The sequence below is a fragment of the Rhodamnia argentea genome, chromosome 4 (assembly GCF_020921035.1).
Source record: "Rhodamnia argentea isolate NSW1041297 chromosome 4, ASM2092103v1, whole genome shotgun sequence".
In the NCBI taxonomy this organism is placed as follows: Eukaryota; Viridiplantae; Streptophyta; class Magnoliopsida; order Myrtales; family Myrtaceae; genus Rhodamnia; species Rhodamnia argentea.
In genome coordinates, this window is record NC_063153.1 from 17,256,334 (window position 1) to 17,268,741 (window position 12,408).

The 12,408-nt window shown below is 41.5% G+C and overlaps 3 protein-coding genes across 4 annotated transcripts in view; 2 read left to right on the forward strand and 1 right to left on the reverse strand.

Annotated features, from left to right (window-relative positions):
- Positions 1-12,408, forward strand: part of LOC115751000 (protein FAR-RED IMPAIRED RESPONSE 1) — a 146,105-nt gene that overhangs the window by 64,062 nt on the left and 69,635 nt on the right. The window lies entirely within an intron of this gene.
- On the forward strand, positions 1,561-4,852 carry LOC115751040 (sugar transport protein 7). The gene is made up of 4 exons (XM_030688729.2): positions 1,561-1,960; positions 2,597-2,916; positions 3,230-3,856; positions 4,159-4,852. Exons 1-4 carry the CDS (start codon positions 1,816-1,818, stop codon positions 4,627-4,629), a joined length of 1,563 nt encoding a protein of 520 aa, XP_030544589.1. The 5' UTR covers positions 1,561-1,815; the 3' UTR covers positions 4,630-4,852.
- On the reverse strand, positions 5,948-6,983 carry LOC115751049. Its single transcript, XM_030688740.1, has one exon. The coding sequence runs from the start codon at positions 6,925-6,927 to the stop codon at positions 6,451-6,453; it is 477 nt and encodes a 158-aa protein (XP_030544600.1). The 5' UTR covers positions 6,928-6,983; the 3' UTR covers positions 5,948-6,450.

The window sequence follows — 12,408 nt, forward strand, 5'->3', positions numbered from 1 at the left end:
CGCAGGATCCCTTAAAAACCTAACTCAAGTCAATGACCCATTTAATAAGTCACGGAATTTTTTCGTTGTTGATGATGCCCTAATCAAGTGGTCCCGAGAGATACTTTTGAGGTCCCCCGTTCACATACCAACTAAGTCCATTTTCGATTTTGCAAAAGGCAAAATGATAGGTGAAAAGATTGAATCCGAAAATGTCTGGTCCACCCAATATGTCATCATCCATCACTATGATTTATAAGTGTGAGGGGAAGTCTTATCCTTTAAATTATCTTTTCGGATAAGAGAGGCTCAAGACCATCCAACAAACCTTGACTCAAGCACATTCTTGAAATTCTACATTTAGCATCCTCCAATTTGCAAGGAATTTTCATCGCCATCATCTTCCATCAACGTCACAGCATGCCAATCTCAATTCGTGGCCGGCAAAAGTCATGGAAAAAAAGGGTCGTGGAGGCAGAATTCCTCATACACACTTGCCTCATACAAGGCGATAGATAGAGATCATGAACACGGTAAGAGAAAGAAGAACCATTCAACGAAGGGTTTTGTCAACACGATACACTTGGTAGATAACATCTCCACGTTAAGTATCTTATTTATTTATTTACTTATTAATTCTTTGGTTCTTTTCTGATCATTTAATTGGTTGCGGATTTTATACCTATTAAAGTAAAAGTGTGTTCTTTGACCCAAAAAAAAAAAAGTAAAAGTAAAAGTATGTTCATTTTTCATGAATTGATTATGAATACTTGGTTACTTTTCCCCTAAAAATACCATAACATTGAAAGAATAAAATGATTTTGAATAGTGACAAGATGTCAATGAATTGACAACGAAGTGATGTGAACTCTTCAAAATTACTTTGGCATGCATTAATTTGCCGTTAGTGTGTTGCCGCTACATGACAAATTAAAAATCTTTCGGTATATTCTATGGGGATTTATTTCTTCATTGAATTACCGATTACAAAGCATGATCAAATAAGTTCAATAGATCGCATTGCGCTAATCATAAAGGTCATATCCATCGTACTTTCATGAACTTCTGTTTTCCCGTGCTTGAGTTGCTTTATTTATGTTATCTTGATGAGGTTTGGATCGTGCGCTGGAGTTACTTGACTGGACTCTTGAATGGTAGAGAGAGAGAGAGAGAGGTAGGTCTGAATTACAAAAGAGGTTGAGACTTTGCAAACGAAGCATTGAAATTGAAACAAACACATGCAGCTCTTTCATTAAAACCCGCCCAACAAGTGGAAAGTAGTAAATAAGAGTGGCACCATCTTTGATTCTTCATTGGGTACAGGTGTTAGAGAGAGAGAGAGAGAGAGAGAGAGAATGGAAACTGCCTTTCTGTGCCAGCAATTGATGAAGCCCGCTATTTCGTCGTGTCGACTCGGTCTATTGAATCAAGCCAATCATATATCAAGAAACAGGGGACTCACTGTCAACCGCACGATCAACAGAACAAGTCTGAACCCAAAATTTGTTTCCTCATCTGTACAGTTCACCCCAACAAAAGTTAAAATATTTGTATTTTGTGGGAAAGAGGGTGATCAAAACAATACCATAGAGCCAGAGCCCTTCTTTGCCCTTGTCATGTCTTACCTCATACAGTCTGTTAATCCCTTTTTCCTCTCATGCTTAGGTAGGTGGGAGGTCCTTTCTTGGTTGGTCAACTGGGCTTGATTGATTCCCTGGTGATTACACACACACACCCACACACATATATATATATATATGGAGTCTGGTTTAGTGCTCAGGCAACTTGTTGGAGTGAACTCTTGAGAGGTGGGAAGAGAAGAAAGGAGTCAGAAAGATGGCGGGAGGGTCTTTAGGTCCGACCGGCGTGACGAAGGAGAGAGCGGAGCAGTACCAAGGGAAGCTTACCGGTTATGTTGTCGTAACATGCCTCATCGGTGCAGTCGGCGGTTCTATCTTCGGCTATGACATTGGAATTTCTGGTGATTCTCTTAGTTTGTGCAAAATCGATTCTTTAACTTGTTAGCCGTCTGTATGAAGTTATGTTTACGTTTCTCGGTAAAAGAGTGGTGGGAAACCAGTAAGTGCAAGAAATGAGCCTTAACCGGTTCCTGGAATACGTCCTCCTCATTGCCGCTGGTGGAGACTCGAGACAAAAAAAACGGCAGAACATGTATGTGACAGTAGGAGATGTCTTGATTTTGATTTTGCAAGAATTATGCTTTTGAAGAAGTTTCCTTGATCTGTATTTTGGAGCGCCATGCTGGGACAGAAAAAAAAATCATGATATGTAAGACAGTCTTGTTGCTTCACATACTTCAAAGAACACCATGCTAATCTTAGTTTATAACCAAACTTAACTTTGGATGAATCGTTGTTTCATACTTTGGATGTAAATGAATCCAAGAAGGGGTATATCTTGATAATTTTCAGATGGTGCAGCCCATTCTACAGTTTCAACTACAGCAGCTTTATGTTAGAAATAGCGAAAATTTAATATCGCTCTACACATAATTTCCCGAAATGACGAGAAACAACCCAACTCAGAAGTCTAATTCGACTAAATGCAGAGTGTCTTTCTGCAGAACTGTGCTATAACTTTTTGCCTTCTTTTGCAGGAGGAGTAACCTCAATGGATGGATTTCTTCGGAAATTCTTCCCTGAAGTTTACAGAAACAAGCTGCATGCACATGAAAACAACTACTGCAAGTACAACAACCAAGTCCTTGCCTCGTTTACATCTTCTCTTTACCTCGCTGGGTTGGTTTCCTCTCTGGTCGCCTCTCCCATCACAAGAAACTATGGACGTCGAGCAAGTATTATCTGTGGCGGATTCAGCTTTCTTGTTGGAGCAACTTTAAATGCTGCAGCTGAAAATCTCACAATGCTTCTCTTCGGTCGGATTATGCTTGGCGTTGGCATTGGCTTTGGAAATCAGGTATGCCGTCTTCTCTATTTATTTCGCAGTATAAAAGCAGTAACTTATGAATCATCTGTCAAGAGGTGATCTACGCAAATCTGTTGAATGAATATTAATACTTTATGACTGAGCACTACAATAATAGGATAGCTGAAAGATGGTATTCTTGGGATGATGAATCGAAAACGAATGTCTTGTAGGATTATTAGGAGTTACAGAAGTGAAGGATTTGTTTGCATTGAACTGAATGAGAAGGGAAAGTTTTAGAAATACTCTACTCATGTTCTGCTTTACCCAAGTGAAACTCATTAGCCTCTTTTGCTCTCTGAAGGCTGTTCCACTATATTTGTCAGAGATGGCACCTGCCCATCTTCGAGGAGCATTGAACATGATGTTTCAGTTGGCTACGACTCTGGGCATATTCACCGCGAACATGATAAACTACGGAACCGAGAAGCTCAGGCCTTGGGGATGGAGGCTCTCTCTAGGCCTGGCTGCAGTGCCAGCTCTGGTGATGACAGTGGGAGGACTATTCCTACCAGAGACACCCAACAGCCTGGTCGAACGTGGAAATAACGAGGAAGGAAGACGAGTCCTAGAAAAGATTAGAGGGACCGAGAACGTCAATGCAGAGTTTCAGGACATTGTTGATGCCAGTGAATTAGCAAATGCGATCAAGCATCCATTCCGAAATATTCTCAAGAAAAGAAACAGGCCTCAGTTAGTTATGGCTATTTTCATGCCCGCTTTCCAAATCCTCACGGGCATAAATTCAATTCTTTTCTATGCTCCGGTGCTGTTTCAGAGTATGGGGTTCCGAGGAAGCGCCCCCCTTTACTCCTCAGCTTTGACAGGAGCAGTGCTCGCTTCATCCACGTTCATTTCCATTGCTACGGTTGACAAATGGGGTCGAAGAGCTCTACTTATTAGCGGAGGAATTCAGATGGTTGTATGCCAGGTAAGAAGAATTTCTGTTCTGTTTTGCACATTCTGCACTAAAAGACATGAGAAGTTCGTCTCCAATAAGAGTGGACATCACCCGAATTCCAAATCAAATACCGACCCAAACAAGATGTATCGATTTGTATGAAGTAGATTACATGATACAGCATGTTCACTTTGTGATTTCACAACAAAAAATTGATAACAATCACAAAATAGTGGTCATCCATTCCAATGTGGAGGCACTTAGATGCATACAGACAAATACTCCAGTTGTGTTCAACAGAATTAAACATGTTCCTTTTGCCTGTGATACAGTGCATAGTGGCAGTGATATTGGGAGTCAAGTTCGGCAACAACCAAGAGCTATCAAAGGGCTTCTCCATACTGGTCGTGACCGTGATCTGCTTGTTCGTGGTGGCTTTTGGGTGGTCATGGGGCCCTCTTGGCTGGACTGTCCCGAGTGAGATATTCCCCCTAGAGACCCGATCAGCTGGGCAGAGCATAACCGTGGCCGTGAACCTTCTGTTCACCTTCATAATCGGGCAGTCTTTTCTTTCCCTCCTCTGCACATTCAAGTTCGGGATCTTCCTCTTCTTTGCCGGCTGGATCACGATCATGACCATCTTCGTCTATGTGTTCCTACCTGAAACCAAGGGAGTCCCGATAGAAGAGATGATATTCATGTGGAGAAAGCACTGGTTCTGGAAGAGGACAGTGCCTGCTCATCCGGAACTTGATGAAAGTAATGGCAGAGAAAGCAACTCCACAGAGATGGGTGCGAGGTGATCGTATGTTACACTAAACTTGCCCGTGCTTGCTTTTTCAAGAGAAACTGTGGCCAAATTAGGATTGTATGTTACAGAAACCAGTCGACTGCCACAAAGATTTAAGAACATGTTATGTTTGTTACTTTTTGCTTTTGGTTGGTGTGACTCTGGGTATGTTGGAGGTCTAATGTTTGTGAATCACAATGTCACCAAAGTAATGGCTGTTTCAGTATAAGTTCGAATAGAGGGCAAGGATTCCAGATGCTGGCTTGATTCAATTGTCTTGCTTGCCAATGTATATATATCCCATTTACATGGCAAAGTAGAAGAAGACAACTGATGGAATATATTTTCGGAAGTAGGTGGCCATGGTTGGAGCGGCCAGATCTTTAAAGTTCCCTTCATACATCTAAACAAGGCAATAACCCTCTGAAGGAAGAGGATCACACCCCTAATTATTTTGCCAACTTTCTATTGCTGATCAGCAAAATCGAAGATGCCATCTCAATCCCAACCTAGATGAGCACGCACCGTCAACCATAATGCATTAAAAACCAATGCGCTTGGGGAACATGAAAGGTGACGTTTTGAAAGCATATAGCTGTGGTGGCCAAAATAAGAAAAGCAAACAGTTGTCTTTGAGTGTCAACTGTCCAGTGCAGCGTGCACTCAAAGTTAATGTTTTTACCAGTTGATCATACAATGCCTCGAACTTTTCACGATCAACTTGAAATGACAGATGCATCCGGAAAGGACTGCAAAGAGAAGCTAATAGGAGCACAAGAGACTTGCCTCAAATCATATCAAGACTTGCCTCAAACTTGTTACCAGTTCACCTGATGTTATGCATATTAGATGCAAGATCAAATGCATTTGCAGCCAGGTTAGGTTTCAATCAATCCGCGTGGTTCATGTCAACCGAAGTAACCCATTCCCTGTGATATGAACCCAATATGTCACTCGGATTCAATATGCCGGGAGGAAGATGGCTCGGGAAGCCACACTCATATACATCCGCTAAACTGAGGCTGCTACAGAACTTGGAAATTTCTACCCAATGGCTTATACTATAACATACCACATCTCAGAATCAAACTAGAAAGAACCCCTGTCAACCAGGACGCAAAGATGCTGATTTGCAGCTGCACAACGTAAGGTTCTCTACCAGAACCACTGCTTCAAATCGCACTTCATCAACATTGTAGGTGTAGTTTGGGATACCTACCACACTTTTCTCAGCTGATCTTTAGAAAGAGTTGGAATTTCTAACAAATGAAAATTGAATTCCATTTGGAAATCCATATGAAACTGGCTCATCAGACAATCAAACAGCAACATTATAAAACATCATCATAAACTTTATTCCAGCAAACTGATGTATTACATAGAAGCAACAGACACTTAGTATCAGACATATCTATGAAGATCAGCAACTCTCGCCCACATAGGATCATAAGTTAACCAGTACTTCTTTCCAAAGTGGCAGACTAATGCCTACGCTCACAATTCTGCAGACCAATACTTATATTTACAAACCACACAGGCTACAATACATACACACATCTAAAGTATACATAACTTAACCCCAAGAAGAAACCGTTCAAGTTCCCTGATCAACGATCTCGAATTTCCTCTATATAAAGACTGCCAAAGTTCCATCTTCAACAACTTCCTTTTTGCTTGCAATCAAAAGCCCCTTCCTCTTGAAAAGATAAAGGAGAGCCCTTTTGACTCTCAAACAAGCAAATCTCCAGCAAAACACATCCATCTGATTCGCGGAATTCACACGCACTGCCGCATCTGCCACAAGTCTCCAAAAGCACGAGAATTTTCCCTCAATTCACGGCAAGTCGAGCCCCAAGAGCCGCCTTAAACTGCACGTCGCCAAGTCGTTCTTGCCCAAGAAGCAGGGCACGGGGACAGAACTCGGCGGCGGGGACGAGACGCACATCCCTGGACCCGCATAGACGCCGGGCAACTCCCCAACCCGGATTTGCCTCTGCACGATCTCAGGGTCGGGTCCGAGCCGGTCGGTAGACCCCAGCGCGACGCCGGCGTCTCCATTCTTGATCTTCCCCTTCACAGCCGCGTGGTTATCGCGGGGGAGGCCAGGAGATCCGTGGAGGGCCGCGAAAGCGGTCAAGGGTTCGCCGCGCTTCAGGATCTTGACCTGGCCCATCACGAGGTTCTTCGACGGGACCGCAGCGGGACGCGACTTGATCGATTCGGGGCTTCGCTTTCGCCGACGCTGGTGGCTGTGGTCGGGATCGGACAGGTAGCGAGGGTTAGGGTTTCGCCGGAGGATTGTGGTGGCCATGTGTGGGGGAGGGGAGAGAGAGAAGCACACGAGATGATTGGTCTTGATCTCGAGTATTGGAATGATGAGTATTTATAGAATCAACGGTTTTGCTGAGTTGGATCTGAATACCGCCATTAGAAGAGGAAAAGCCACGAGATGCGTACAGGCCTTTTTGTGCTCATGGGCCTGATTATTGGGCTTCTAGATTTTTACTAGTGGGCTTACATAAGAGGCCCAGGCCACTTCCCACGTGAACCGGGTTAGGTTCATACATAAAAACCTGGGAACCTGTCAAGGCGGTTTTTTTTTTTTTTTTGGTCAAGGAGGGTCAATCCCTCGGTTTAGCTCTATGATAACCATTCTATTTTTAGAATTAATTTCTGGCCAAAAAATTTTTTTTATTTTTAGTTTTTGTGCAAAAAAACGTGTTTGATAACGACATAAAATTTATGTTCCTATAATAGAAATTCATTTGATAATGGTTGAAAATTTTTACTTTTAGAGTATTATTAACACAAAATATTTTACAAAAAATCTCTAGTTCATTTTTATCTTCTTAAATTACATTAAAAATAATATTTATTATTAGAAAATAATGTTTACTATTTAAAAATAAAAAATATTATTTATTTTTAAATTCGACGACGGTGGTCATTGCGGCGCTTGGTGGAGGGTGGCGGTGAAGCGAAGAGGTTGGCAATGGGCGATGGCGAGCGATGGTAGGTTGTAGGTGGGTGGCAACGGCCGATGGTGGTAGGCGATGGGTGGCGGCAAGTGGTAATCGGCGGTCGGTAACTAGCGGCGGTCGCGGCGAAGGGTGGTTGTGGTTGGCGGTAGTGGCAAGGGACGACAGTGGCCGAAGGAGGTCGGTAGTGGTTTGCAGTGGTCACGACGGTTGGCAACAACAATGGTGGGTGGGAGAAACCGGTGGAGGTTGAGAGCGACGACCGACAAAGGAAGGACAATAGAGAGTGCGATGAGGACTTGAGAAAAAAGGAAAGGCTTCGGTAGGTTATTTCTCATTTATGTTTCTGGAGCAGAGAAGCTATAATTTTTAGCTTATTGTTTCTCTTTCAAATCTATTTCTCGAACAAAAAATAGAATTGCATTACCAAACGAACTTTTGTTCCAAACATATTCCAAAAAACAGGTTTGGAATAAAAACAGAGAAATATAATGGTTATCATGTGTGCCTTAAGGCACTAGTTCAACTTGGGAATTGGTCTACCCAAGTCGGTTTCGAGGTAAAAGTAGAACTAGCTTTTAACTAGTTTTTTTTTCTTATTTGTGAAAAAAAAGGGCATATAAATGTTGTAGCAAAAGAGACTCGATCCTGGGTGGCTTGAAAGAGTTTTGAAGCGATTTGACCGTTTTATGCCAAAAGCATATTTAATTATCTTGAAAACGAAAATATGACTCGGTTTGAAGTAAGGCCGAGCATAATGAACCTACCGAATCGGGGACTTGCCTATTTGGTCCAATTCCCAAAGGCTCCAGTTTGGTTCTCGATTCTACAAAATTAAAATTGGTTAGGATTGGTCAAGTTTCAAGTTTCAAGGGGGAATCGGACCTAATATTGTTTTTTTAAGTTGCTACATATAAACCTATACCTCACGCGCACGGCACGCCTCTCTTTCCACGCAAGACGGATTCTGATTATTTGAATTATTCAGCACGTCATATTCGTGCCATCCAACAGTACCAACTGAAGTCAAGAGACTTTCACCTGCTAATTGGGCTTAACTAAGATGAACAAAACTGACTGTGCTAACATTTACGTGTAGAAATTCTATCGTTATGTGTCAAACTCCAAGCTCAGCTTTCATCGTATTGCCAGCCTTGATATGAGGCAAAAAATTAGAACGTCTAGCATAATTTACACGTTCACCCTTGTGCAATTCATCGAACATACCATGCCTAAAACCTTTGCCAATAAAACTTGCAAAGCAGGGAGTTCATGAATTTATGACCAACTGTGCTTGGCAAATGATATTTATCTCTATAGAGAGTAGGTGACTCATTTTTCACTCATATTTTGTACAAGTAAATTTTATATGGGTGGCGAGTTCTTAAATGACTGAGTGAAAATGAGTCCAAAAAATTATAGTCCAATCAAATGGGTCAAAAATGGGTCATACAATTAAATCCATTTACGAACCATCTAAAAATTTAAGTGGATTGGACTTGGTTTGGGTCAACGGGTCTCAAGAATATTAATTTTTATTTTTATTTTTATTTTTTAAGAGTAAAAGAAAGAAAAAAAATAGAATTAAAAAATGTAAAAATTGTTCAAGAGGTGGAATGCCACCGCCGACCACTGGTTGCCGCCGGTCGCAAGAGGGGAAAAAAGGAAAATAAAAATAAAAATACATTTTAATAAATAAATAAATAAAAATTTAAAAGAAAATGTAAAGAAATTTCACTAAATTTGTGTTGCATGAAAGTGTTTTGACAATTTCATTTTTTTTTCAAATTATTAGAAATAAATATTCTATGATTTCGTTCAATATAGAAGTGTTTAAGTAATATGGGACGAATATGAGTTGTTAATTTATGCTGCATGAAAACGAGTCAGAACGAGTTAAATAAATAATATGGGTCGGACCATCTTTAACCCATCCTATCTGTTGACACCTCTAGTAGAGAGGGAGAGCAGCAATTCCATTGGTTCCATGGAACCGCACGGAAATTGGATGAGGCCGATCGGTTAGGTCCGATCCGAATCTTGATTTTTGGATGGGATCGGATAAGATCGGAAATCAATTTTTTTTTTTGTCAAGATTACCCCTAGTTTGAGGTTCTTCTTTTCTTCGTCGTACTGTTTTCTAATGAAATCTTCTTACTTTTAATGTATATAGTCATGTTAAATGTCCAATCAAGTTCCTCTCACATTAAATTCGTAAATTTTCAACCGACATGGCCACCTGACGTGGATTAACTATTTTCCAACAGGTCGGCAACCTCCTTGGTCATGAAAAAACCCTATCTTCCCTGCGGTTCTTTTTATTTTTCTTGTTCCCCCGTCCTTCACTATGGGGAGCTAGGGCAATTTTTTTTTTTTATCCATTCACGATATGGGTCATCCGACAGCCACATTTGCTACATATAGCTCGATTTGAGGTCGGAGGAACTTAGTTAGATATGTTATGTAAGTAAGAATACTTTTATTAGAAACTTTTGAAGTAAATTGATTCAATTGAGAAAGTAGTGAAAGTAAACGGACAAAGAATTTTTTTTTACATCTTTTTTGTTCTAGCAATTAGGTGGATTCATTTATACATCTCAATTAGTCCACTTTTTCAGTGTGTTCTGAAGACTCACTAATCAAAATCGGCTTGCTGCATTCAGAATTTTTATTTATAATACTCCTTGTAAAGATAAAACTTAGGAATCACATTGAGTTTGGACAAGAGTTTTCAAATCCGACATTGGGAAATTTAAATAAGGATTGCTGGGAACGAATTCCCAACCCTTGATGACCAACAAATATATATATACACACACATGTACATCCCCACCCATTAATCTTAAGACTTTTGAAGTTATTGTTACGATAACATTTTATATGGGAGTTAATGAAAAACCTAAAAAAGTCATGACCCATCACGACACAATAATCTATCTAACGATAAGAATAGCTCAGGATTTCTCCTAGGCTTTGGAGATAAAATGCTTGGGACGTCTTGGTTGTTCAATGAAAATGTGAGTAAACTCACACGTTGATTGTAATTTCTTTTCTTTTTTTAATATGTTTCGAGTGTTATGAAAGTTTATATAGAAATTACTATAAATAGATGCGATTATTACGGCCGTAAACGTAAATGTGGGACCACAAAGCTCATTTTGTATAGCCTCGGATTGTGCAAAAGTCTACTTATATCATTAGAACTAGGGGTAAGCATGGACCGGGTGGATAGTTTTCAGACGTAGACCCCGAAACCGACTCTATTATAACTGGTCACAAATTTTTGAAACTTAAAACTTACCATGTTTGTTCATTGAACTTCTTTTGGAACCTATCTTATTTTTTCGGTCCGGTTATAAGGTCTACCCGAGAACCTGTTTTTCCTTTTCTTTTTTATTCTTTCCGGCAAAATAATATGAGTAGGAGTGAAACAATCCAAAGTAAAAGAAAAATAATAAAACTCACTATCCACCAAAAGCAACAATCCTTAGTACGAGCAATAAAAATTACAATTCACAAAAAATAGAGAATGTAAAATGAGCGAAACTAGTTTTTTTTTTTAAATAATAGCTAAAACCCGATTTCTAGATACTTGGAACAGAGAATCGGCTTGATTCCAACCGATTCCCAAAGTTTAGAACTGATTACCGAATCAATTTGAATGGGAATTGATTTTCGGATCTATTTTTCGAATAGTCTGATTTAGATTTCGAATAAACCTGATTCGGTTGCACACTCATAATTAGAACTGTCATGGTTGGCCCAAAAAAAAAAAAAAAAAAAGAAAGAAGAAGTGCTTATAGTCAAATGGTGGTTTCCATGGAGAAAAGATTACGTACAGACAGGGTGACATCGCATTTTTATAGACATCCTTTCATTATGCGACACGTGTCCGTAATTTTCTTCTCTTTTTTTGCCGGCCATAGACGACCCACCCTCTCCGCACCATGGCCACGGACCTCGAGCTCCACAGCCATGGCGACCGCGAGCGCCGTGGGCTCGAGCTTCACGCCCAGGACAGAGAAGACGTCGGCGGCCATGGCAGGCGCGAGTCTTGAGCTCGAGCTCCGTGGCCGGGGACGGAGAAGACGTCGGTCATGGATGAGCATCTTGTCGTCGACGTAGAATAGGGACTTGTCGTGGGGGCGGGGGATGATGCTGCTTCTTTGCTCTGCTCATTAGACGGAGCTTCGGTTAGGAGAGAGAGAGAGAGGAGAGGGGAGAGAGATGAGCAGAGAGAAGAGGTGGACCCCATCGGAAAAATCGGCGTCATCGACATCTTCCCCGTCCCTGGCCGCAAAGCTCGCAGCCGTCATGGCTATGGAGCTCAAGGTCCGTGGCCATGGCGGCCGCCAGCCGCAAGCTCGAGCTCCTTGGCCAGGGCGGCCGCGAGCCTTAGGCTCGAGTTCGCGGCCGGGGAACGGAGAAGACGGCCCCCGGCCGCCATGGCCATGGAGCTGGAGTTCTCCTTCTTCTTCCTTAGAGCTTCGGGGGGAGGGGACGAGAGAGCGCAGAGGGGAGAGCTGAGCAGAGAGAAGAGGTGGACCCACATTGGACATGTGTCGAAAAATAAATGGTCTTCTGGACCACGTCAGCTTTTTCAAATCTGTACGCAATATTTTCAAGTTCCATGGCAGTTCATGCCTTATCTCGTCTTTAATGAAAAATATGGAAAAAAAAAAGTGCTTTGCCGACGTGGTGGGCCTACATATGCAAGCAGAAAGCGAAAATCCTATTTAGATTGGAGTGCTGTCGTGTCAAGATCGTGATTCCGATGACATCTACTGATCTACATAGGACAAAACACCGACCAA

Excerpts from the sequence above, each read along its gene's own strand:
- LOC115751040 (XM_030688729.2), top strand. The coding sequence starts at position 1,816 with ATGGCGGGAGGGTCTTTAGGTCCGACCGGCGTGACGAAGGAGAGAGCG. Across the intron at positions 1,961-2,596 it reads CTATGACATTGGAATTTCTG|GAGGAGTAACCTCAATGGAT; the intron begins GTGATTCTCTTA and ends CTTCTTTTGCAG. Across the intron at positions 3,857-4,158 it reads TTCAGATGGTTGTATGCCAG|TGCATAGTGGCAGTGATATT; the intron begins GTAAGAAGAATT and ends CCTGTGATACAG.
- LOC115751049 (XM_030688740.1), bottom strand. The coding sequence starts at position 6,927 with ATGGCCACCACAATCCTCCGGCGAAACCCTAACCCTCGCTACCTGTCC.